Source organism: Nyctereutes procyonoides, unplaced genomic scaffold (genome assembly GCF_905146905.1).
Source record: "Nyctereutes procyonoides isolate TBG_1078 unplaced genomic scaffold, NYPRO_anot_genome, whole genome shotgun sequence".
NCBI classification, from domain to species: Eukaryota; Metazoa; Chordata; class Mammalia; order Carnivora; family Canidae; genus Nyctereutes; species Nyctereutes procyonoides.
In genome coordinates this window covers 28,559,038-28,586,558 of record NW_026575133.1, presented here as the reverse complement: position 1 = coordinate 28,586,558, position 27,521 = coordinate 28,559,038, and the positions used below count along the sequence as shown (strand labels likewise).

Here is a 27,521-nt window from a genome sequence, read left to right as displayed (position 1 = left end):
TTTCTACCGAAACCCAATGCTCACAAATGACATTTGCCCTCAGTAGCTCTTGACATGCTAACCTGAACCACAAGACCAACCACATCCAGCGTAAAGACTACACAGCAACCTCCTAGAATCCAACAGGCTGGGAAGGTCTCCTGGCAATCCTGTTCGGGTCCAATCATGCCTGCGTCCATCCTCACAGCCCTCGGCAGGACATCTCCAGGATGACGGTCTTCAATCCCTTCTGCTGAAACACATCACCCAGCTTGACAACCCTCACCTGGGGGACTAGCCCTCGGTCACCCCTGCTCACTGGGTCATCCCTATCACTGCCACCATCTTGGAGGTAGGTCAGATTTCCAAGACATCTAGATCAGAGGGAGAAGTTGGGGCTATGAAGCCCTGGACCCTGACAATACAATAAAGGAAAACAAATGTCACTGGGCAAAACAAGCATAAGAGGAACCCAACAGAGGTAGAAGGCCAGTCCGGGTTGGGAGGAGGAGTGTGTCTGTGAACAGTCTTAGAAAACCAGAGGAACACAGTCTGGACTCAGAGATAGCAGACATGTCCCTCCAGTCTCTGGGACCCAGATGCCCTGGCCAAAATCGATCTCTTGCCACCCCATTTATCTGTCATCCTGGACAGGCAGTTGTTGACTTCACCGGTCCCAGAGGTAATTGAGTGTGTTAGTGTCATTTGTCAGAATTACTCCAGGGTGAAGAAGTGACAGCTGCCCTGTTCATCTTCGGCAGGAGATGCTGTCAGCCATCTTCAGCTACCTGACGGGAACGTCCACCTTCTCCCCAAAACAGGGGTCCGCGTGTTAGCTGCACTTGTTTTGTTATCCAGCTTCTCTTGATGAGAAATGACAAAACTTTTTGGAAACTTCATTGCCATTTTGTCACACGGAAAGACATTTCATTGCCTTAGCTCCCCCCAAGAACACAAAAATAATCCTCCTGATGGACCCGCAACCTCAAGCTGGACGTTTCCAGTATCCACAGGAGAACCGTAGTTCATCTATCCTTCGTCACCCTCCCCACCCAAGGCTGGTAATGGTAAAGTGGGGAATGGGGAGCAGCACACTTCCTTGGAAGGAGGATAGAAGGAGTCAATGCTGGCAGAAGGACTTTATGAAAGCAGCCCGACACTCCAGTGTAAAGGACCACCACCTCCCGGCCCCAGAGCAGAGCTCCAGAGACAGGCTGCCAAGGTGCCCAGGCTTTCCTCAGACCTTGCTGACCTCACCAGGCATCTCATGCAGGCTCCCAAGGACAGAGGGTCACAGGACAGCAGCACCCTTCAGAAACATGGCCCCGGCTCCCAGGAAGAAAGGCAATGCTCCAGAGACCTTGAGAGGCCGGGAGGACCAAAGCTAGAGGCAAAGCAATCAGCACATCTTGTTGGTGACCCGTGCTCTGCAGGCCCCAACATGGCCCAGGGACAGATCTGCACGCAGAAGGGCCCCAGATGCCTGGTACATGGACCACCATCCGTGATGACTGGTTCTACAGTCCTTGCTGGGATGCAATCTCCATGAGAGCAGAGGTCTTGTTCCCACTCAAGGAGAGGAGCTCCCACATGTAAATTAAGACCTGATTGTGTGTGTGTGCATGTGAGCTCCTCCTAGCAGGACAGCTGTCACACATAGGACTTGTTCGTGGTCTGTAAACCACAGCGCTTGGCTCCTGTGTGTTGGTAAGGAGAGACCTGGTCCAAGCTGCCCTGTCCTGTCCTCGGAAGACATCAGAGGGACGACAGCATCATAACAAGTTCTCTCTCCCTTTTCACAGGACGGTGTCCAAGGCAGTTGGACAGGGGTGTGCAGGGATGCACGCGCACATGCAGACTCAAGTACAAGAGCTGGTGTGGGTCACGTGCAATTCCAGGTGCACAGTATGGAGTGACAGATGTGCAGCGGGAAGCCAGTCTGCCTCCCAGGGCTGTCCAAGCTGTTTAACTGCTCCTGCCAGGGCACAAGTGACACAAGTTCCCCAACGTCATCTCTCAAAGACCGTCACTTACTCCACATTTCAGCGACTTCCAACTTCTTCAAGAAGTCATGGGGCACAAGGTCTAAGTGACACCCAGGTCTCTCAAATTTTACCATCAAGTTGAAACAAAAAACATAGAGCACAGAAGAAAGTATACCACACACACTCACACCACACCACGCTCACACCACAAACACACACGACTCACTACACAGCTCACCATACACATCACATACATACACTACACAACACACATACTTACACACTACATGCACACACACCAAACACACTTCATACCTGCAATGCAGAATTTTAAAGCATCAAATGCCATCTCTGGCAGCTGAGAAAGAAGAATCTCCTGTCATATTCTGAATGTCCCAGCTCAATGTCCTGAATACCCTTCCCCATGAACAGAGGGCCATTTCTCTACCGTGATCGATGCCAATAGTCCAATTAAGTTCATGACAGATGGCCTGGGAAACCGACAACCACCCCCCAAAACAAACAAACAAATAAACCTTTGCATTTCTAACAGAAAACTCATTTTAAATAAACCAGCCCCACATAACCACTTGGAAAATAGCTACAATAAATATCTGACTGAAGCCTAGGAACCTGGGTCAATCTTCAATCTTGGGAAAGATTTTACTCTCACGATGGTTCAGTTTACCCACCACATTAGGAAATGATAAAATCCGCCCTGCTTACAATTTTTTTTGGATCTTGGGCAAGTTACCTATACTCTATAAGCCTTTATCTGCCAAATGGGGCTGTGTCTTTACCTTTGAGTTTCCCTGCAAGAATCAGATGATATAATTTGTGCATTCAATAAACAGGAGCTGCCAATAACAGTAATAGAAATAATATCATTATACGAAGTCAGCCTTTTCAACAGAGGTACACAGAGAGGATTGCCTCAGAGCTGCACTGCCCAATAGGGCAGCCAATGAGCACTTGAAGTATAGCTGGTACCACTGAGGAACAGAATTTTCAAATTCAGTTAATTTTGAAGACATTAAAACATAAAAGTAAAAAAAAAAAAATATACTTGCTTACTGGAAACACTGTAATGGAACAATTCAGGTATGCAAACTTACTTTTCAGTGGTAAATTTTATTAAATGTTCAAAATCCAGATGAAGTATATGTGATAAAAATTTAGATGTGCTGTTGGGTGTCAAAAATACACTGGATTTCAGAGACCCAGTATGGAAAAAAAAAAAATGAAACCATGTCATTAGTAATATTTAGATTGAAGTTGTGTTGAGATGATATTTTAGATAAATCATTAAAATTAATTTCAGCAATTGCTTTGTCCATTGTTTTTAATGTAGCCTCTAAAAAATTATAAAGTGTGTCTGTGGCTTACATTGTATTTGTGTTGGACAGCATGGTCTCAAAGTACACTAGGAAACAGATGTTAAAGACCTCCTGTGTGGTTTCTCATTTTAATGAACTGGTGTTCAGCCCTGGAAGGAGAATCAAGGCCACAGCAGATCTCTCCTATCAGATCTCTCTTCACATGGATGTGACCACCGGGCTTGTGAGCGCCGGGTTAGTGTGAGTCAAGGCAGAGATAGGACCCGCAGGGAAGCCAGAACAGTTGTGCAAGGGAAGCTTGCAGAGTTCCACTGATTTTTCCCATTGTATGAGGAAAATGCAGGCAGCCCGGCACAGGCAGCCAGGAAGGGGCAGGCAGCCCAGGGGATCCAGATTCACACAAATGAGCTATGGGGATCAGAGGTCCCAGCCACCATTCCACAAGCCCCTCTCCCAGTGTGATCCACTATGATTACAGACAGCAATAATTCGACATCTGTTCATGCTCAGCTGTGCAGGCTGAAGCCATGATGATTAATGCCCTGGTAATGGGCACAAAGTAAAAAATATTAATCTTTATAAAAGGTATTCAACAGGCATCATCAGCTTATAAATGTCCAAATAGAATATCCGTCTATAACCCCATTACAGCTCTACATTAAGGCAAGATGCAAATACGAGAATGAATTTGTCCATTTAAAACATTCGTTTTATGAACACTGAGTAATGTGCTGCTTAATTTTTAGTTTGGTCACATTAAACAAATGATCCATAAAGTGCATTTAATAACCTTGAGCCTGTTACACAGAACTGAGATCCAGATTAACACTTTTAATGAGAATTAAACAGTAGGAGCTATATAAATGGGGGATGCTTGTTACTCATTTGTTATAGACACTCATCTTATTTTTCAACTATCTAAGAACTCTGTACCCACATGATTCAATTTGTTCAAATGATTTTCTCCCTCAAGCCTTCAAACAACAGAAATGCAGGAAATGCAGTCAGCACTGTAAGGGATCACAGGAGCCATGTACTTATGTCCAGATTGACAGATGGGGGTACCAGGGATGTGTGGAGATTGCGCCACTAAGCACCCAAGCCAGAATTAGATGCCTGATCCTGAAGCCAGCACTCCTTAAAATAAATGACCCATGCATGCGACTACATGTGGTTCAGGTATCTTTACATGTCAAATGCAAATTACATTTTTCCAAGTATCATTTAAATGCAACAAGTCATACTCACTGGTAGTACCAGGAGAATCAATTCATATTGAGTAACCCTAAGTATGTCACTTTTCCTTTTTGATTTTCTTCTCCATTTTCTCTTTGTGAAATGAAGTAAAAACAACTGCCCTGCACCATGTTTTCTATTTCTATTACCTGGTAACACCTTCTTAAGTATTTTGGTCAGAAACTCCTCAGTGCCACTCAGCTGAGTGCTGAAATGATCAGAAATGAGATAATATGCATGTCAGCTCTGAGGTATGCAATGCCATAGAATTTTAATTGATAAGATGACATTGAAATTTAAAGAATCCATGGGCACCTGGGTGGTGCAGTTGGCTGAGCGTCCAATTCTTGGTTTTGGCACAGGTCATCATCTTAGGGTTGTGGGAGCAAGCCCCACGCTGGGCTCTACACTCACGGAGCCTGCTTGGGATGCTCTTTCTACCTCTCTCTCTGCCCCTCCTGCACTTGCTGTCTCTATTATTATCTCTCTCAAATAAATAAAACCTTAAAAAAAAAAAAAGAAATTAAAAGAACCTTGGAAACTGGAAGGACATGACAGGATATATATTGTATGGCAATGTGAAAAGAAGCTGATCAAAGATATCTTCTGGATGAAGCCATTGGACCTAGTAAAATAGGTGTCATCTTTTTGGAAGAAGGGATGGGGCAGCAAATATGTTGTACCCCCCAGTCTTGAAATGTTTAATAATTAAGTTAAACACTCATTAGTATTGCAGTAATAAAGAATTTTTCAGGGGATCTCTGGGTGGCTCAGTGGTTTAGCACCTGCCTTTGGCCCAGGGCGTGATCCTGGAGTCCCGGGATCGAGTCCCGTGTTGGGTTCCCAGCGTGGAGCCTGCTTCTCCCTCTGCCTGTGTCTCTGCTTCTCTCTCTCTCTATGTCTATCATGAATAAATAAATAAAATATTTTTTAAAAAAGAATTTTTCAGAAGAAAGAAATGAAAGAACCATCAACAGGGAAGAATCACAAATGAGTCTCATTTACAAGCAGATGAAAAAATTAAGGAGTCAAGTAAAATCCTGGGGAAGACTATGTGGGAACGGCCAGTCAGGCCAGGAATGAAGTACATTAAGGAGGTGGTTTGGTAAGTTCGGAAGGAATGCTACCGGTCTCCAAGTCCTCGGCCAGAATCTTACCACGTGGAGGATGAGAAAACAAAAAGACGATATACAGGGCTTGGGTGTGGTGTGCATTTTTTTAACCAGGAGGGTGAAGGTGGACAAAAAAGTAGGTCTTGGTCAATGTAGTCCAGCAAATACAGTGTTTTTTTACTATGGATGTTTGCTGCAATCACTTGATTTAACTGCCATCTGTCACTCAATACATTTCTAAAACCTAAAACCTCTATAGCTCATTCTAACCTTGCTTATTTAAAAATATACAGGACCATACTGAAATCTGAGGATTGCTGCATCAAGGATTACTATGATCTGTCAAACTTGTATCTTATTCACTTTATGGAAAAGACTAGAGTTGTTTAGCATCATAGCTATGTTTGTTGTACCTAAGTGGGGGTCCTCAGCTTCGTAGTGATTAAGATTTTCATCAATGTGTTTTCATGGTGGTAGATTCTTTGTAAATAAATTGGCTTCCAAGATTGAATTGACCAGCTAAGATTTTTTAAAAACCCACAAAAAATAACAACAAAAAGCCTACAAATTCCTGACTGCCCTGACAATAAAATGTATATGTTAAAAACAACGTCAAAACTATATGGTCCAGTCCACTCCATCTTGAGGGATGGTTGATACACTCAGGAAACGGTTATACAACATAGAAGAAAAAGAAAGAAAAAAAAAAAAAAAAAAAACAGAGTCTTCAAGGAGAATCTGAAAGAAGACAGACTGACCTGGTGCTCCTCCAATTGTCCCAGGCAAGTCACTTAGGTAACATATCATGGAGGTACAGAGCTTATCTCATAGGGCTTGGAAGGAATCATGAACTGGGGAGACTTACCTTCAGTCCTGGTGCCCTGTGTGAGCATGACTAGATACAGGACAATCGAGGCATCCTCTTCTAAAGCTGCTCTTCTTGCTCCCAACATTAAGCAATAGGGATAGGAGCCCACCCAGAGGTGGGTACAGAACAAGGGATCAACACACTATGATAAAGGTAGGACCAACTACACCCTGAGGAACTACTGGCACTACCAATGTGATCACAGATAAGAGTCCCCACACACACAACAAAAGAAAAAAGTATGAAAACACCATGAGCACAACACTACATTTTTGCTTATTTTTGCCTAGTTTACATTTGTTTTCGTTTATTCATATATTTGTATTTTGTCTTGTTCCATATGGCATTTGAAGTGAATTCAGTATTCAGAATGTATTACTCATAGAGTGGGGTGTGAAATAGTTTTAAGAACAGAGTGGGGTGATGGATTTCTAACAAGACAGCTCCTTAATCAGCACCACAGTGGTGGACAGCACCCTGCCCGGGATTCTCCTCGCTGATTGGTAGGACTTGCTGTTTAACCCCTGGGCCCTTAACTGGAAATTAAGAGAATTATGCTTTTCCAATTATATATTTTTAAGATGATGGCTCTGAAGCTTCTCAGAGGAATCAAATGTGCTAACCAAGAGTCCTGAGCACATGACAGGTGCTTACCAAATTATAATGGAATGGAAATGGATATAATTGAGAAACTGAAATTGAGTTCACTCTCCTAGACTCAGTAAGCCCTCTCTAAAAGGCTGCATTGTTTTAACAAATACTCTTTTCAAACACTCATATAATGAATGATATAGAGTGATATACAGAATGAGGTATGAAAAAGGTACAGTACTTTACAGATAAAGATTAAAATTTTCTCAAGAATAGGAGAAAATGATTTCACATTCCACCATTATTTCAAGAATGGGTCTTTCGGGTTCAAAGCCGGTAAGTAACATTCTTTAGAAATCATCACACAACCACCTAATTAAAGCATCCTGGAATGAGATATGCGTGGTATGTTACATGACCGTGGCACTCAACTCCAATTTTGCTTCCTGTACAATATCCCTCAAGTTAACAAAATTACTGTAGAGTAGCTCTGGGTTTAAGATCCCTTCAATAAAGACAAATCTCTCTCCACTTCCAACAGTAGAGAAGCTCAAGAGTTTTTATTTTGATTTGTTTATGGATCAAATCATTAAGAAGGTATATTTTATTAATAAATTTATTATTAAATGATAAATTTAATCTATATTAAACATAGCTATTCTTTCTACAATTTAAAGTAGAGGCTGATTGATAGAGTGATCTTAAGAAATATAAATTTTATAACTGGGATTAATCACAACAAAAATAGTCTGGAAATCTGACTTCAATATTTCCTAATAGCTAGTCCCATTGGCATCTGAGCCTTTGCCCTCAGATTTCAAAGGGCTGCTGTAACTAATGTTTCTACCATTAAAAAGGAGAGTTTCACTCTGCTTGATAACTGGAAGAATCATTCACCTTGAAAATAAGAATGAGGAAAATAATTTAAGCTCTCTAGGCCTACATTTTGAAGAAGCTCTGTATTGTTCAAAAATGGAACACAAATGAAGTTTTATGAGGCTGACGAACACTGTTTAAAAGGAGCCTGTTTGCTATATTGAAAAGAAAGAGCCATGGGAATGGCCAGAAAATGAGGGAATGGCACATTTCCCATTCATACTCACTGCTAGATTCCAACCATCAGGGGAAAAAAACAAACCCAAAAATGAAAAACAAACAAATGGATGCCAATGAATAGTGAGCTTAAACAACGTAATCCACCAAGAGTATTAAACTACTGTCAAGACTATAAAGGGATTATCTTGCTACTAAGTCTTCAAATCTTTACTCTTCAAATCTTATGCAAAAAAAAGAAGACAAAAAAAATTTAAGACACATGATAAGTACATTGTGAGCTCTAAAGAAAATCTGTCAGGTGGTTTGGTCATTTTCAATATGGAAATGTGGAAAGGTCAGTTCCTGAAAGACAAGGAAAAGATGCAGTGTTACCTGGACTGAGGATTCCCAAAATTCTCAGGTTCAGATCCATGGTGGAAAGGAGCCCATGTGGATGAGAGCATGTGTTCCAGGAGCTCTCTCACCTTAACTCAAAGGCATCTTGCAAGTATGTCCAAAGCTCCTGACTAATTTGAAATTTAATGCAATCTCAGGTTGACTCCTTTTTTACCCAACTGCTATAACATTAATGTAAAACATTTTTGTGGGCATAAATCCTAAACCTTGGTGTCCTAGTGTTTATTTTAATTTAATTACATTGAAACTTTTCATTTCTATAATAGGATTTAAGCTTTAATTTTCGCAGCTTTTGTCAGATATGTGGGCAACAATATAATCACAGGGGAACAAAGCTACAAATGCACAAATTATGAAGCTCTGACCTTTCTGTCTCTTTGCATCTTGCTTTGAAAATCTGCTCACTCCACACCACAGATTATATGCAAGAGTCATCTTTTTGTGAAGCACATAATCTATTTAACCAGCTTTCAAGTAGTCAAGTCACATCGCGAGACAACTCTTGGAAGCCATTACCGCCCATTCATTGGCTCCCGTGCACAGCATGCTAAAGAGTCAAACGCCCTTCGCCTCAGCTCAGGAGCAGGAGCGGGAACATCCAAGGTGGAGTGGAGACACCAGACTGGTAACCAGCCCCTCTGCACATCCTCCCTTTCCCGAAACAAAGTCATTCACTCCTTGAATACCACCAAACTTGTGAAAAGACATCCTAACGGCATGCTATGGCGGCTGGGATTTGCTTCAAAATATCTGGGGGAGGAACACAGAGATAAAAACAAGACCAACCAGAGCTTGATACCTTTGGAAGCCCAGTGAGGAATCCACAGGTATGTTACACCATCTTCTCTCCATTTTTCTCTACAATTAAAACTTACCATAATCTTAACAAAAAGCTCCCTTGAATCCAGAGGTAGAGTTGAACCATACTCCTTTCCCACCTCACATGTCCATAAAACTGAGGAAGAACTAAATCAGAAGCAAAAAGGTGATCCTAACTTTATAAAACTGTTCATGGATGACCCTCCACAGCTTCAGCCACTCCTAAGTCTTTGTTTCCCATCTCTCCTTCCTCTTCCATGATCAATCCATTCAGGGCTAAGGGAAGAGAGCCAGCCAGTTTCTCTGTACAAACACAAAACCTCTCCTCCCCTGAATCAAGTGAACTACGTATGTATGCAGCTGGTCACACCTCCTCCTCCTCTCTGCTGCCCCCTGAGAAATGAAGTGCTGTATTCAGACATCCACAGCCATTTTTGATTGTGCAATAGTAAGTATGTACTGTGGACAAGCACACTGTCCTAGGAGCCAGCAATCAAGCAGCAACAGCATAAACAAAGCCATACTTAGGGAGCTCTCATTTTAGGGAGAGACCACAGGTAAGCAAGCCAAAGAAGAAAAAAAAGCCAATGATTTCAGGTGGTGGGGAGTGTCAGGCCTGGGGCACAGAGGCTGGGGGTATTCCATGCAGGGTGATCAGAGTACCTCTCAGAGGAAACTCCCTATAACACTTTTCTTTCTTTGATCCAAGTTTACTAACTTTTAGCTCATATTTGACATGATAATTACCCTCTTCGATGAGGGCAGGATCTTATCTGCCATTCTCTACTGAATCCTCTGTAAAAATGGAAACATGGCTAATGCTGATTGTGCCTTAGACGTGAGATAAAAATCTCAGCACTATACATACTTTCATCTTCAAAATGCATGATGGAGGAAACAAGAACAAGGCAGTGAGAAAGCTAAGCCAGGAGGGTAACTTGTTGAAGGTCACTGAGTAGCAGGTGATAGAGGCAGGATTTGAACACAGGTAGTCTGATCATAAAACCCACACATTCAGTCCTGCTGTGTCCCACCTGCCTCATCACACAGGCCTCCAGAAATACATAGTTCTTTCTTAATGAGGAAATAAAATAATTTGTAGGAGAAATGACACAAACCATTTTTTTTTTTCTTTTTAAACAAATCACAGTTAAAGGAGAGGCTCATGTACTCAGTGGTGCTTACTGTGAGTAGTCGAGTCTCCAGAGGGCCTGGTGCCCAGGCTTTATTGGCAGACCATGTGGCAGGCACCCACCATGGCCACCAGGTCCATCTCAGCTCCTGAAAAGCCTTCTTATACCGGGGAGAGATCTCTATATGACAAGCTGTGCCTCCCCAGTACAGAAGTCAGAACAAGTCCACAGCCACTCTTGCACCTGGAAGGCAGACTATGTCCCAGGTCCTGCCAAGGAGCCCTGATGCAACTAGAAAAAAGCAGTGGGCGGGACAGCTCTGTCAAGAACTCCCATTCCCTTCCACCAGGGTAGTGGCCACAGAAGCAGCAGGATAGCACAGCCCAGACCCAGAGGAAGTACGGCAGCTGGGACACCCATGAGTAAGAAGCGACAGGAGCCACAGTTTCCACACCAACTGGGGTCAAACGACCCTCTCTGCCAAAACACACATCCCCTGTGATGGCCTCGCACACTCAGCTGGATACGACCTCAGTTTCCGGGTCCTTCAGAAGACAGAGAAGCAGCAGTCAGGAAAACAAGGCCGCAACGACAGGACACAGCAAGCCTCAGCCTACTGGGACCCAACTTGGCAAAGGCAGGCCTCTCTGCAGAGAAACAATTCCAGTTCAGTATTCACTGCCTAGCCTTGCTGCACCCAGATCATCTTGTCACTCCCACTGAACGGAGATTCTTAAAACTATGGAACGTATTCAATACGGGGGGTGGCGGGGTGGTGAGGAGGAAAGCAATGTTTTAGAGCAAAGTAACTCAGTGAATCCCTTCTAGGAGCCAGGCAACCCACATGCTGGTGAGCAAAGACAGGCCCTGGAGTCCCCACTGGGGAACCTAGAGGAGCCACACGGTGATGTACCCTGACCACACAATGTCAGTTCTATCCAGTTCTAGAACTCTGGACACGTGGGGCACTCGTCTGACTGGTTCCACTGGGATCAGGAAAAGCACACAGACCAGGACCGTCACAAACTAATAAAAACTGGAACAAAGCAGGAAAATCAGGGCCATCCCATCGCATCAGAAAATACTTTGGCTTCAATGATTTATACCAAACATGGTACCAAATATTTTGCAAAAGTAATGATATCTGAAGACTTCCGCTGATTAGTCTTTCCTGAGAAGGAGGTGAGATGGCTGTAGGCTGCCTTGAAAAAGCAGGGGGCCCACAGATGAGAAAAATCAGAGTGGTCTTTGCTATCCCTTCCCAGAAAGTTTCTTAATGCTCATAGCCTATATGACGGGACAGGAGGTCCTCCTTCTTCACGCTGGACATGGGACGGTGTATTCTGTAACATTTCCAGATGGCCTGTGAGCATCTGGAAGCACATGTGGGCAGCCAATGTTGGTTTAAGACAAGGCCCACTGACTGGGCAGCTGAGGAGCTGCTTCTAAGACAGGAGGCTTCAGGCGAGCTGTGGCTCTTGTAGCACAAAGTCAGTCTCGATTCACATTATTTCCCATGACCTCATTTTCCATGTTGGTGCAGCTTGCTATGAAAATTAAGGCCCTAACTTTGTACTTAAGATTTTAGGTTAATAATTAACAGCATGTTGCAAAACTTCCACAACAGGCCTTGAGGCGGTCTTTAATACAAGACTTACAGAACAAGAGCGAAAGGAGAAACGGTGCTGGAAGGAAGAAAATCAGAATCGCCAGACTCCCAGGCTGACGGAATTACCAAAAATAAATACGAAGAGTCCCTTCCAGCTTTCTACTAGCTAAGGAAATAAAGTTACGCTTCAATAGAAGAAAACACTCCCTTGAAATGTATTCTTAGAAGAATTTCTATTTTAAATATTTTTAATCGAACCTTTTATATTTTAGGTCCTCATTCAAAGAGAGCTATGTGGTAGGTGGTACAGAGTTTTATAATAGAAATTATGTGACATAGGGAAGGAGGTCTTCCCTATGTCAACAGTCAATAAAAGTACAAGCAATCCATCGACAATTGCTATTCATTGATAATTGTTCATTCAACGAAGTGGTGTAGGTCAGTGCTGGTGGTGGTGTGTGCATCTTTGGGTTGGAGGGTTAGCAGAAGGGAAGTCCTAATATAATCCAAATAGAAAACTTTTGGGGGGTTTTACTTGCTCTGGTATATTTTTTTTTATTTTTTTTTTTTTTAGTTTTTATTTATTTATGATAGTCACACACACACACACACACACACACAGAGAGAGAGAGAGAGGCAGAGACATAGGCAGAGGGAGAAGCAGGCTCCATGCACCGGAAGCCCGACGTGGGATTCGATCCCGGGTCTCCAGGATCGCGCCCTGGGCCAAAGGCAGGCACCAAACCGCTGCGCCACCCAGGGATCCCTACTTGCTCTGGTATAAAATGTAGTCGATACAGAAAGAAACAATGATGCAGTGGTCCCCACCCATCACCTCATCATCACACCCTCCTGAACCCCATAGTTTCACCAAGCTTTAGAAGACACCTGGGGAATGAGTAATTCAAGACCCAGCCCTCCAATGAGGCCCTGAAGTATGGACACTCAGGATTGCTGGCTGAAGGAGATTCGTGTGCTTTGAATCCCAAATAATGGCAACAGAGCTGCCTTTCAATTATGCAAGTGAGCTATGGGCTTGTGGCCCAGATAGAAATGTTTGGAGGGGCTGCAGAAACCCATTCACTTCCTAGTTTGATGTTTCTTCTCAAAAAGAACATTCCCACTCAAATGAAGTCTTGGCATTTTCTCTTAACATAAACCTTCGTTGTTAAGTGTAGACTCCAGTGCAATGATAAAGTTCGATCAAGAAATCAGGTTAAAGCCAGCAGGAAAACAGAGGCTCCAGGAGCCCAGAAGTTACGGAAGACTAATCCGGACATACACTGAGTTCTAGATGCAGCCAGGAGCCCAATAGGACACCCCCAGCCAGGGCTCCGTCCCTAAAACGCCACACTCGAGGACAAAAGAAAATGAATGGAACAGCCAAATGTCTGGACATAAACAGAAGAGTAGAGATCTGTGCCTCTCGGTCAGAATGTCACTCAACGGTCCCCACATCTGCCTCCACTAAATGAGAAAGGTTGTGGAATTATGCAAAGGTTTTAAGCTTTCAATAAAACTGCTTGACAAGTGTAAAATATTAATTCAATCTGTCCAAATAGAAAGAAAATGATTAATAAAAAGGGTAGGGAGATAACGTGGGGAAATAGAAGGTGTTCCTCAGGATAAATGAGTTGAGGAATCATTAAAATTCTTATTACTTTGAGCAGGGTTTGAGGAAGCCCTGTCAAAGAATGCAAAGTTCAGGAAAAGACAGTACCATTATTTCTAAATTTAAAGAAAACTTGACATTTTTCTTTGCAATCATCTGAATGGAAGCAGGTGATTGCCTCCCCAGGATAGACAATCACACATCTTAAAGGCTACAATGTATGCTGATTATCTTCGGGCTTTAGTGTATACCTAAATTACAAACTACGAGGCTTTCCCCTTCATCTTTCAATGATCTATCACTCCACTGTACATCAATTACCATTCTCTTGTAAGGACTAAATCTTCCTGTCTTGTAATGGAGCTGTCTTAATTGGTTGCAACCTCCGCTCCTTTTGGCATAGAAGAGAGAATTCAGAAGGGACAAGTCCTATAGACAATGAATAATGGGACAATTTAATGATTCTCAGGGTTCCACTCACCGTGCTGTGTGAAGAGGTCACTGTGAATGATTTCAATCAAGCAATATAGCTTCTGAATGGTCAGCAAACCCATGGGAACATTTAGGATGAAATCAGTAAACATTTTGCTATAATGAAAAACACAAGTGAAGAGTTTAGGGATATAACAGCAAAATGAGCCACTGTGTTCAAGATGATACTGAGATGCAAGGTCATTAAATGGTGATTAAACTCTACCAGAACGTTGGATACTGCCCATAATAGAAACCAAAATCTCACCCAACGAAATGATGCTTTAAAATGTTATTTTTCACTTCATGCCCACTCAAATGGCTATAATCCAAAAGAGAGACAATAACAAGTGTTGGCTAGGATATGAAGAAACTGGAACCCTCATATCACATTGATGGGAATGTAAGTTGGTGCAGCCACTTTGGAAAACTGCTTGGCGTTACCTGAAAATGTTAAACCGGTTACTTAAAGACCCACTCCCAGGTATATACCCAAGAGAAATGAAAATACATATCCAACACAAACCTTGACACATGAATCTTATCAGTATTATTCTTCACATTCAGTAGGAGAAAAACCCAGATGTCCATCACCTCAGGAGCAGACAAACAACATATACCCATAGAATTCATCCCTAACAAGGAATGAAGTTCTGACAAAGGCTACAACACAGATAGACTTTGAAAATATTATGCCAAGTAAAAGAAGCCAGGCACGAAAGGCCACATATTATATAATTTCCTTCGTATAACATGCCTGGAAAAGGCAGATCTGTAGACACAGGAAGGAGATTGGTGGTTGCCTTGGGCTGGGGTAGGGACAGATTATTAATGAGCACCAGGGATCTGAAAGGGGTGATGAAACTGCCCTACAACTGGATTACGATGACGGGCACAAAACTCCGTAAAAATACTGAATGCCCTTTAATTAAATACTCTAAAACTGGCAAACTTTATAGGATGCAACTTACATCTCACTAGAGATTTCTTTTTAAACATTACTTTTACAAACAGCTGACAAAACTATGACGGGGTCTTAGACAAAGGGTTCTTGTTAGTAACAAAGAAAAGTCTTTCACCAATCATATCAACAAAGGTTCTATAAAATAATAATTTCAAGTACCGGCAAAGTTTGGGAAGACAGACACCAACATACTTTAGTAGAAAGTTGCTTTGACCTTTAGAGAGCAACTGAGTAGTATTTGTTAAAAATCTTTTAAGAAAATGCAAAAAAAAGAAAATATGACACATGGTAATCCCACTTCACTGTTTTTCACTGTTTCTGCTAATGATATACATAAGGGCAAGATCCTACAGTTAAGCTACAAAAACATGTATCCTAGCATATTTTATAAGAATAAAAACCAAACAGAACCCAGCAGCCATCACTATAGCACAGTGGCCTGTTTGCTGTAGTCAGAAAGCCTGGGTTGGCCTTGAAGCACCACCACTGACCAGCTCAGTTATCAGGGACAAGTTACTTAGCATAAAAGTAGGCTAATAACAGAACCGATGTCATACCACTGTTGGAAAGATTAATTGAACAATACATAGAAAGTGCTTTGCGTGAAGCCTCTTCTATATGGAGAAAGCACATAATCGATGTCAGTGCCTACTGTTGCTACTTAAATAAATGATGGGCCAACATAGGATCGAACACCATGGAAGTTATTAAAAATTATGATGTAGAAGACTACTCCCCAATGTGGGAAAACAAAATGTCTTACATGCAGAAGCTGCCTGTAAAATAAAGAATATAACTGTGTTGAATTTTTTTTAGGAAATATGTGTGCACATATGCATGTGAATATTTGTGCATGTGTGCAAATCCACATCCTTTCAGTTATTTTTAGGCAGTGGAATTAAGTTTGATCTATTCTCCTCTGTGGTCTCTTCTGTTTCATCAAAATATCAATCAATTTTCTAAAAAGGAAAAAATACTTACATGATTTACAAGGTCATTTAAAAAAAAAAATCAGTAGATAAGGTGGGGTGCCTGGGTGGAGCTCAGGTGGGTAAGCAACTGATTCTTGGTTTCAACTCAGGTCATGATTTCATGGGTTGTGAGATCAAGCCCTGTATCAGGCTCCTGGCTCAGTGGAGAATCTGCTTGCAAGATTCTTTCCCTCTGCCCTCTCCTTACTCTGTCTCTAATAAATAAATAAATCTTTAAAAAATATATAAAATATCAGTAGATAAGGTGTTGAAGCTGCACACAGGCATGCATCAAGAGACAAGGGACCAAGAGAAGATGGGGCTGGCCCCAGAGAGGGGGTCTCCCTTGGCTCTCCAAGCACTGATGCAAGCACCCACTGTGAACGTGGATGTGGTCCCACTAGTTGGTTAGAGTCTGACCCCTGTGCCTCAAGAGAAGCACAATCCCAGAGTATGCCCATGGGCCACCCAACCACAGCTTGCCCCACTTCTCCTATTCTCCAGACCTGAAGCTCTCCAACAAAAGTCTCACTGAAAGCACCCAGAAGGTTCACTGAAACCCAACGGCTGGGCCCCAGGCGCTATTTCTAACTGGGGAGACCTGGGAAGGAGCCTGAGATTCAGCATTTTCTGACAAGGCCCCAGGGGTTGCTGATACATGGGACACACTCCCTAGACAGGGCAGACATGGCCCCTTCACATCTCCTCTTCTCATTGAGGGTGTGCTAAGCTATGCCCAGTGTTGTCAGTGCTGGGGGGCAGAAAATAAATGTGTCCATGGAGGACACTAAATCCTCAGGCACATCAGAAACCTGGTGATTCGTGGAGGAGAGTACACCCCCCTCCCCCAGAAAGCCACTCACCCTTCACCTCCCAGGCAAGAGCAAGCTAAAGTGGACACAAAGAACGGGAAGGATGAACATTTTTTATTCAGTTTAAACACTCAGGGGACACATGGACCTTTACTAATATTTAAATGGGCTTTTCAGCTGCTAAAAACAGTCCCATCTCCTGCAGGTAGTTTATGATGTCAAATGTTAAATCAAAACCACAATCAAATGCAGACAAGGGCGGTGCTTTAGGTGTCTGGGGTTAGAAAGGCTGCACATCCCAGTGGCTCTCAACAGTCATGTAGAACCCAGGGCATCCACAGATTTCACAAGTAGGCCTGGACTCAGCAACCAAGGAGGGAAAAACAGGTGGAAAAAGGAAGGATTCGGTCAGTCCTCAGCCTCACTCCTTGGTCTGAAAGCCCAACAACCAGCCTCCTTGAGATTCGCTTTGATTTTGTTAATGTTATCTTAGGTGACAACTCCTAACCATTCTGCCTGAGGCTTGCAGTCTGTCAGGAGGAGCTCACGATGAGCAGTTGTGCACGTGCAGGGGAGAGGAGTGAATAGTAAATCTCCTGTGTCAGATATTTTAGGTGCCGAAAACAAAACAAAAACCCAACCACTACATAGTGAAATTGAATCTCTCGAAGGAATGCAAAATGTCAAATTTGTATGATCTACCCCATGTGTCTCCTGAGTGTTTAACAAACTGCTAAAGAAAATACTTTGACTGTTGGTCAAAAGACACCATCGGATGGGGTCTTTTCAATATAAAGTCATCGTTAGGGAAGTGTCCCAGACACGACAACCAGCATGTCTTCAGGAATGATCCAGGGCACTGACGCCTGCCAATATGAGACTGAACCTTGAGTCTCTCATAACCTCCATGCACAGAAAGGAGGCAAAGTGAAGGACATGGGAAGCCTGCCCCTCAGGTGCTTCCTTACCTGAGCTCTTTGGGATCGAACACCAATTTCACATCGTTGACAATTGTTGGCAAGTACTTCAACGCCGCCCCCTGCAAACCAAGAGCAAAGAATGCTGAGCCTAATGCAGTCTGGCAAATGTTAACACAAATCTGTAATTACTATGAGGAACCACAGACATACCAAGAAGAGAAAGATAGCTTTCTAGACGAGAAGATGAGATCATCAAACACAACAAAAATAGAGCAAAGAAAAAAAGCCTCTGATCCACAAACAATGGTGATTTGTTAGATGGTTTTCTTGACACATAATAATTTAACAGAGGCCTACAGTTATTGCCTGGGGACCAAATGCCTATAGTGCACTAAGTTATTGTGTGATTTTCTCCTTAACCCTAATGAAGCTATAGTGGACACAGGAAGACCCCGTGTCCCTCAGAAGAATCCCCTACCATTCAAATCCCTGCAGTTGCTTCACATTCAACAACTAAAATGACTGTGTTCCATTCCAAAACTATTTCTGCATATCTGTATATCCCTTAATTAGGAATCTGTTGTTTCTTCAGTAGTAGCCTTATCTCATATATTCCTATTTTGCATTTTCCAGAAAATCCACACTCTCAAAAAATAAGAGTGATGCTTATCATGACAGATCGTACTACATGCTATGTGCTGCACTGGGACCTTGTATATATTTTATCTTTCATTCCAATAGACCTCCGACAGAGAGCTAGCTATGTTGGGCAGCCAGGGAACTGCAATGGAGACGCTAATTACTCTGCCCCTGATCAGACCGCTAGACCTGAACACAGAATCAAAACCCAGTTCTGTGGGCAGCCAGAGCCCCAGCACCCTCAGCTACACAGCCTGATGGGAAAAGTTAATAGATTTTCAGTGTTCTGACTATGGTGGGCCTCCCCCTCTATCTGTGACTCTCTGTAACTCCTTCTGCCAGGTTGGGCTCCCCTTCCCAAAATGAAATGGGGGAAATAATGCTGATGCTAAGGACATCCAGAGGTTACATTAAAGTTCAAACTCAAGCTGAAAAGAGAACAGGATAATGCTTTGAACGCTGGAAAATACTGCACTTACTGCATAAACAATTGTTAACGTTATTTTCCAAAAGCAAGAGTGGTGTTTCAACAACCAACAACAAAAAACCAAAATGGAGTCACTTGTGCTAAACTCCATGTCAGCAAACCAAGGCTTCATACCTAAACTAATTGCAGTTTCAGCTTCTCTCAGGAATGTAAGATTGAACTACTCAATCTGGAGGGGCGCCTGGGTGGCTCCGTCGGTGAAACATTTGCCTTTAGTTCAGGTCATGATCTCGGGATCCTGGGATTGAGCCTCATGTAGGGCTCCCTGCTCAGTGGGAGGGTCTGCTTCTCCCTCTCCCTCTCCCAACCCCCTGCTTGTGCTCTTTCATCTCCCTCTCTCTCTGTCAAATAAATTCTTTAAAAAACAAAAAACAAAAAACGAAACTACTCAATCTGGAACTCCCTGGGCAGCACTACTGAAGTAATCCACCTGATAGACCTCTTCCAACCCTCAAAAAAAGAAGTAGCCTGCTCGTCCCTTGTCCTTGCCCCCTGCTGCCTATAAAAGTTTCATTTTGTCCAGCTCTTCAGAGCTCCTTTCTACTTGCTAGATTGGGATGCTGCCCAACTCATGAATCATTGAATAAAGCCTATTAGATCTTCAAATTTACTCAGTTGAATTTTATTCTTTAACAGCAAAAGCTCACTTTAACATAATACCCTGAATATACATGGTCCACAAATTTGCAATAATGGAACACAGGCCCCACCACCTCACCACCGAATGAAACTAGTTCCATACCTCACGCCCTATACAAAAATTAACTTTAAGTGGTTCATAAATCTTAAACATAAAACTTTAAACTACACAATTTCCAGAAGACATTTGTGATGGGCTAAGCAATGATTTCTTAGATAAGATGCCAAAAGCTTAATCCGTAAAAGAAAAAAAAAATCAATAAATTGTGGTTCATCAAAATAAAAACTTCTGCACTTTGAAAACTTACTGCTAAGATAATAAAAGATGAGTCACACTCTAGGAGAAAATAATTGCAAATCGTTATCTGATCAAGATTTGTATCCAGCATATCCAAAGAACACTTAAAACTCAATAATGAGAAAACAATCTTCCCTCCAAATAGGCCAAAGATTTGAAAAGACAGTTTTCCAAAGAAGATATATGGATGGCAAATAAGCACTTGAAAAGATGCTCAGCATCATTAGTCACCAGGGAAATGCAAATTAAAACCACAGTGAAATATCACTAACACCTATTAGAAAGGAAAAAAAAAAAAAAAAAAAAACAACCCTGCCACCTGACAATATCAAGTGCTGTTGCAAATGCTGCTGGGCTGAATGCAAAACAAGGTCAGGAACAACCGTGGAAAAGCACAAGACGATTTCTCATGAAGTGAGACATGCACTCTCCATACAGGCCAGCAATTGTACTCCTGAGTCTGGACTCGATGATATGCAAACTTGATGCGCACCCAAAACCCTGCATGTAAATGTTGACAGTAGCTTTCTTTGCAATCGTCAAAAACTAGAAACAACTCAAAAGTCCCTCAAGAGGTGAATCCATACAATGGAACACTACTCAGTAATTTAAAAAAAAAAAAATCGAGCTCGCGTTACAAAAAACGTGGATGATCTCAAATGTGTTCAGAGCAGTAAAACAAGACAAACTCAAAAGGCTACGTACCATGTGATTCCATCTTTAAAACATTCCGGAAAAGGCACAGCTATAGGGACGGAGACCACCTCTGTGGGTGGAGGAAGCGGAGCTTGTGTACACTGGGGGAAAGAGGAACGCAGGGGAGGGGTGATGGCACCCTACTGCACACTAGTTGTCCCTGTCTCTCTCAGTGCGGCTCGGTCCGGATGAGACAGGCAGGACAGCAGTGTTCTGCGCTGCACAATCACTGAGGCTTGTTTCCTAGGGTGGGCCCTGTCCTCCCACACCAGCCAGATCAAGGGATCCCAATTACCTCTTCGACAATTCAACTTTGGAATTTATCAAGTTACTGCAAGTTACCCCCATTTCACAAGGATGAAGCCGACGGGCGACAAACAAGACAGGCCTCTATGGCCCGCCTTGCACTTGTTCCCCGGGGGCCTCCGGGTGCTGCGTTAACCAGGCACACAGACAGCCACACCGGGTCAGGGCTCCCTAGGGCCTCCACCCATCCAGAGGTCACAGTGATGCCCACAGAAAGGGGCATGTGCCCATCAGAACCCCAAAATGCTGCCTAACACAGAATTTATAGCACATGGGGTTTGGAGAGAACAGAGAGGTTCACGCACCTGCCACCAACCCTGGCTCAGCTTGGGAACAAAGGACAGAGCCGATGGAACAAAGAGAACAGGACAAGCAAGGAGCCACTCTTGCACCTGCTGCCCATCCCTGCTTCCCATGGGGCTCTTCCGTGGTTCTCCTGGAGCCTGGGACCTCAGCCCTCCCCACCCACCTCAGCTCCTACGCCGGAGAAAAACAAAATCCACCAGGAGAAGGAGCAGAGGCACCAGAGGGTCCAGGCGTAGAGGGGGAGTGCCCAGCTCCCAAGGTCGGCATCCCGCGCCTGGGCTCGGCAGGGGCCCTGTGCCCTCTGTCACCCCTCCTCCCTCCGGGTGACTGGGTCCTCACCCCAGCCGCTCCTTCCCTCCGCGTGGGAGCCCACATTTGTCTCTCAAGAGGGAAATGCCCCCTGGCCCTGCCGCACAGGTAGTGCCCAGGCTGGGGGCTTGCGCGGTGCCCGCTGCCCAGCACGCTGCCGGCTTTGCCCTCTGTCGCCTCTCCAGCTGCACCCTGGCTCAGGTCCTGCCGAGGCCCCAGGCCTCTCCCTAGGTGCCCCTTCATGACCCAGCTGCGAGCCCTCACCTGTTGCCTTCCTCTGCACCTGCCCCTCCCCAGCTGCCTGCGCAGGGCCCTGTGCCCACCACCCCTTAAAGATGGGTGTCCTTGGAGTCCCATTCTAGGCTTCTCCCCTTCCTCCACATGCCCCTCAGGGAGCCCATCCTTCTGCCGGGATGCGGAGCCCTAGTGCCCACTGCCCAGGCTCACCTTGCTCCCAGGTAGGTGGGCGTCCCACCCACACGCGGCAGCCCTGCTGGCCCAGGGGCGCTGCAGACCCCACCCGCCACAGGCCAGCCCGACACCTGACCTCCCCGGGGACACCTCGGCTCAGGGTGCCGCACGGCCCCGTCCCCAGGTCACAGCCTCCCTGGGGTGCTCCCTCTTCTTCAAGCGGGTGGAGCCTCACTATGAACTGAACCCTGGTTCTACCATCTTCTCGGCCTCTACAGCTTCTACCACCAGGTCTGGGTGTCTCTGTCCCCAGCTGGCACCGCTGCCGCAGCCACCTGATGGACCTCCCGCCTCCACACGGACCCCTTCAAGTCTGCGCCCCAGGCGGCAGCCGGGGTGCCTTTCCTGAGACAAGAGGCAAACCTAACGTGGATGCTTTGGAGGCATCGCCCGACTCCTGGGGTACCAGTCCAACTAGTCGGCGCCCTCAGAGGCTCGGGCTCCTCCTCCCCAGTGTCTGAGCTGGGCGGCCCCCACCTCCCCCTGCAGGAGGCTCTCCCACCGGGGGAGCCTCTTTCACCAGCAGGTGCACCTGTCTTCCATCTTCCTGGGCCACTGCTTCCCTGCACGCCACGCACGCCGGCTGTTGCCCCAAACACTCAAGAGTTAACCCCCGATCACGCCTGGGTCCTTGGCTAAGACATCATGTTCTTCAAGACACAGGGACCTCGAGCTGGGCGTCTGGAGAGGCTCCTGCTCTGGGCCGTGTCCGTGTGCCGCACACCAGAGCCCGTGCGCTACGCAGGGCCAGCCCTTCGCTCCGGGCTCCCTGAGGCCCCGGAGGCTCTCAGACACAACACACACTCCAAGACATCGGACTGACGGAGCTCTCTACAAAACCACCTCTTAATTCTCAAGAGACACTCCACGTCTTTGCTTTGGACCCGCAGAAATCCCCATCCTCAGCCAAGAGAACGGTCTGGTGAGCCGCCGGAAGAGCCAGGGACTCGGACGCTCCCGCTCCCGCAGGCTCTAACTCTCCTGACCAAGAAAAAGCAAGCTCTGCCCGCGTCTAATAGGGGTGATTTGTCAAGAACCTCAAGTGTTTTGGTTTCTGCTCCTGCTTGCTGCAAAAGGCTTCATTTTCCCTGTGAAGTCGGGCTGCTTCACTCAGGTCGCTTTCGAGTAGAAGGAGCAGCTGGCTCGAGGGCTTCCCAAGACGCAGAGCACAGGACAGTGCCGGGTGGGATCGTCTCTGCAGAAGGACACTTCCAGAACAGGAAGGCCCGGGTGCAGGCAAGAGAAGCCACGGCGGCAGGACGCACGGGGGCGGTGCCATACAGGGGACACGGGACACACGCTCCAGGGCCTCATTGTCTGCACCAAGAGCTCGCATCCACCACTCGCTGCGTGAACCCAGGAAGATGGCATGTGCTCAGGGGTTCCCGCTGGTGAACCGGCCAGGGGAGCGCACCGGCGTCCAGACACTGCCGGCAGGGTGGAAAGACGCAGTGTACATGCCACGCTCGGCGTGCCACCCCAAGCACATCACGGGTGTTCAACACACGGTGGCCAGTGCTGCCGCCAGGACGTGGTGGGAGACCGTGGGATGTGTGCAAACGATGGCACGGAAACCCTCTTGAACGTGCCAAACTCTCAAACGTGACCCCGCAATTCAGTGGAAGCTTTCGTTTATCACGTCCTATCCCTATATGACGTGCTAAACGTGGAGTAGAAGAATTTGCCAAATCAAGAATTCAGGATAACAGGAATGGGAGGGATCTGAGGAGGGTTTTCTTATTTTCCTTTTTTTTTTGTCCTATGTTTATTTTTGTTTGTCCTATGTTTATTATGTTTTTATTATTTTGTTTATTATTTTGTATAATTGTCTTGTTATTTAAGCAAAATCTTGTTCAGGCTACGCGAGGGCCGGCGTGTCAGCAGCCCCCGTGCTTATGGTGCCTTGGGTGGGCTCTGCGCTCCAGGGTGACAATCACCCATCAGTTAGTTCTCCAGGGTGTGGCCTGCGTGGTGGGAGTGGGAAGGGCACAGGCCTGCAGGACTCATCAAGAGACAGAGCTGAGGGGCGCCTGGTGACTCAGCCGTTAAGCATCCAGGTCTTGATTTTGGCTCAGGTCACGACCCCAGGGTCATGAGATGGGGACCCACCTCGGGCTCTGCACTGAGTGCTGCGTCCGCCTGAGATTCTCTCTCTTCCTCTCCCTGTCTCCGTATCTCCCTGCTCGTGCATGCACTCTTAATTAACTAACTAATTAAAATCTTTTAAGAAAGAGCAAGACAGAGCGGCATGTGGAGTGGGGCCCCCTCCCTCGGTCCTCCTGGGGCCGTGGGCCTTGGGCCACAAGGGGCCATATAATCCATCAGACCACCCCCTCTCTGACACGCCTCGCCAGAAAGAGAGCAGCACAATACAGGGATTTAGAGGACTTCGCAGTGTTTAGCTTTGTTTACTCATCTCCTGTGTTTTAAGACTTAACTGTGATGATCAAACCAATGCTTGCTTTCTAAGAAAGTTATTTCTTCAGGTTTGACTGTAAACCTAAGCAAATTAATGTAAAGGCATTTTAAGTCCTAGCTTGTTTTTCTCTTTGAACTTGGCAAAGCTTTCATCTGCCCACCTGCGGATGGACCAGTCCAATTCTAAATGCACTTGGGCCTCTGGGCGGTGGACACGTGGACACTGGCCTGCTGGGGACGCCCACCTGAGTCCCCGGCACACCGTGGCACATGAAACGGAAATCAGCCCCCAAAACAAAGGGCTCCCCACCACTGAGCACTGATTGAAAGCCAGTGAGCGGCAGAAAGATACCAGAAACAAAATTAGAGAGAATCTCGGCCGGCGGTAAAGAAAGCTATTTCTATTTCTTTTTTTTTCTTTTTTTTTTTTTTTAAGATTTTATTTATGTATTATTGAGAGACACAGAGAGAGAGGCAGAGACACAGGCAGAGGGAGAAGCAGGCTCCATGCAGGAAGCCTGATGTGGGACGGGGGACTCGATCCTGGGCCGAAGGCAGGCGCTTAACAGCTGAGCCACGCGGGCGTCCCAACGATTTCTATTTCTATTAAATAGAAAAGAACTTGCCTATTAAATAGGCAAGTTGCTGAGGGCCCCTCCTAAAAGTGAGTCCATCGCCCACCATCCTGGCAATCGAGAACTCCTGGTGTCCAGCGATCGCAGCTCTGGGGGAGGAAGGTAAGGTCAGACCTGAATCAAATGGACAAGAAGCATACTGGAGCCACAGCTTGGATGGGGAAAGAAAATTAAATACATAGGAAGGATTTTGAAGCGGCAGAAAATGCTAAAAGTTTTCTAACCACTGAAATAGTTCAGGTTGAAGAAATTAAATAGATTGTATACTCTTCTCTAAGCAAATTTAATCATCATGCAGCTCACGAGAATGCCAACTTAATCCAAGCCGTAAAACAAAACAGAAAATGTACCTTCTACCCAGTATCAGTTTAATGTTGTAAGTGTCTCTCTGGCTAAAACTGTTACTACTGATGATGATTAATAGACACTATTTTAGGGTAAAGTTCAGGCTACATTATTCAGTATAATTATTTTAATTAAATCCATTAGCATATCTTTATATAAGATTACAAGAGCTATTGGTGATACAAAATAAGTTTTCCTTGAATAATGTATGAAGCAATTATTAATTTACATATTTCTCAAGAAAATGCATATTAAAATGATTCCATTTGGAGGTTTTGAGCTAAAATATATATGGGCCACAAATTCTCCTTTCAAAGTTAAAAGTTCCATCTTTGGAAGACTCGGGGCACAACCAAACGGCTGCAGAAGAACCAGAGCATTCTGATCCGGAAAGTGGAGCCAGACCAGTCTAGCCAACAGGTGGCCCTAGACTGAGCTTGTGCCTTTCGGGGGGAATGGAAGAAACAGGGAGCACTCTGGAGAGAGGTACCCTGCCTTACAGGTTGCAGGAATCCAGAACAACAAAATAGATGATGACAGTGAGTGTTTCTACTCCTTATACTCTGTTATTAAAAAAGACTACTTACATCTAATGTATCTTAAATCTAAAAATAACTCTTCTCTTTATAATCAAGCTTCCTTTAAGCAGACACTGGTCTTTAAAATAGCATCCCCATCTCCACCACCAACGCTGGTTCATTCAATCCCAACTGACAGACTGACAGCTTGGCAGTTGAAAGAAATCATTCCTAGGAGTAGTTTCATGTTTAAGCATCATGAAGGCTAACCCAAAAAAATAGTGAAAGTACACACTTACTAAGATTCTTCAATAAATCCAATATAAGCTCCTTACGTTTAAAGATCCATGTTACAGCCAACAAACATATGAGACAATGCACTAATCATTAACTCAATCAAACCACAATGAGATATCACCTTATATCCATTAAGATAGCTGCTAGGAAGGAAGGAAGGAAGGAAGGAAGGAAGGAAGGAAGGAAGGAAGGAAGGAAGGAAGGAAGGAAGGAAGGAGTGTTGGCAAAGACTCAAAGAACTAGAACCCTTGTACACCGTTAGTGGGAATGGAAACTGGTAAAGCTGTCAAGGAAAACAGTAAGGACGGTCCTCAAACATCAAAAATAGAATCATCATATGATCTGGCCATCTCACTTCTGGGAACATACCCAAAGGCAATGGAACAGGATCCTGTTCACTGTAGCACTATTCACAATACCCAACAGGTAAGAGCAACCCAATGCCCATCAGTGGATGAAGAAAAAAAGAAAAGGTGGTACACACATGGAATGGAATGGAATGCAGCCTTAAGAAAGAAATTCTGACATATGCTGCAGCAGAGATGAACCTTGAGGCCATTACACCCCGTGAAACAGGCCAGTCACAAAAAGAGTCTGCATGATTCCACTTGCACAAAAAATCTGAAGCAGTCACAATCACAGACACACAGAAGCCGGGGCGGGGGGGAGTGGAGGGCGGTGGGGCGGGCCAGGCGGGCACCAGGGGCTCCAGGCTTCGGGGAATGGGAAGTTATAGTTTAGTGGGGACAAAGTTTAAGTCGCACAAAAGTTCTGGAGGTGTTCCACAACAACATGAATACAGTTAACTCTACTGAACTGTAAAAACTATTCAGGGGATGTTCTAATACGTGGCTTTGACCACAATGAGAAACAAACAGATCCACAAAACAATTTGTTCTCCCTCCGTTGGAGATACCACCACTGTCAGGTAAGGGTCTCCCCTGGGCAGGACTGCTCTTAGCACAGCCGCACCACTGGCGCCTGCCCATTAAATGTCAGAGGTAACTCCCCCTGTAAACACACAACACACGCACACATACACAGAGTCACTGTCACAAGCAAATGATGCCCCTGAAATTCCCAAACAGCCCCTGGCTGAGAACCACCAGGATAGACAAGAACTTTCCCGGCTGGGCAGTTGTGCTACCGTCAGGTCCCCAGCAGGCAGGAGCCCTCAGCCCTTGGGTGCCTGACCTGGGCCCCTAGGTCTGCTCAGGTCACAAGAAGCCTCACTAACCAGCAACAACCAGTCTCTGGGCTACCCCCTCTCTCCGTGTTGCCACAAG

The 27,521-nt window shown here is 45.0% G+C and overlaps 1 protein-coding gene across 1 annotated transcript in view; it reads right to left on the bottom strand.

Annotated features, from left to right (window-relative positions):
- Positions 1 to 27,521, bottom strand: part of DOCK1 (dedicator of cytokinesis 1) — a 498,451-nt gene that overhangs the window by 310,289 nt on the left and 160,641 nt on the right. The window contains 2 exon segments of the mRNA XM_055346339.1: positions 14,215 to 14,321; positions 17,920 to 17,990. Coding sequence (XP_055202314.1) covers positions 14,215 to 14,321; positions 17,920 to 17,990 — 178 coding nt within the window.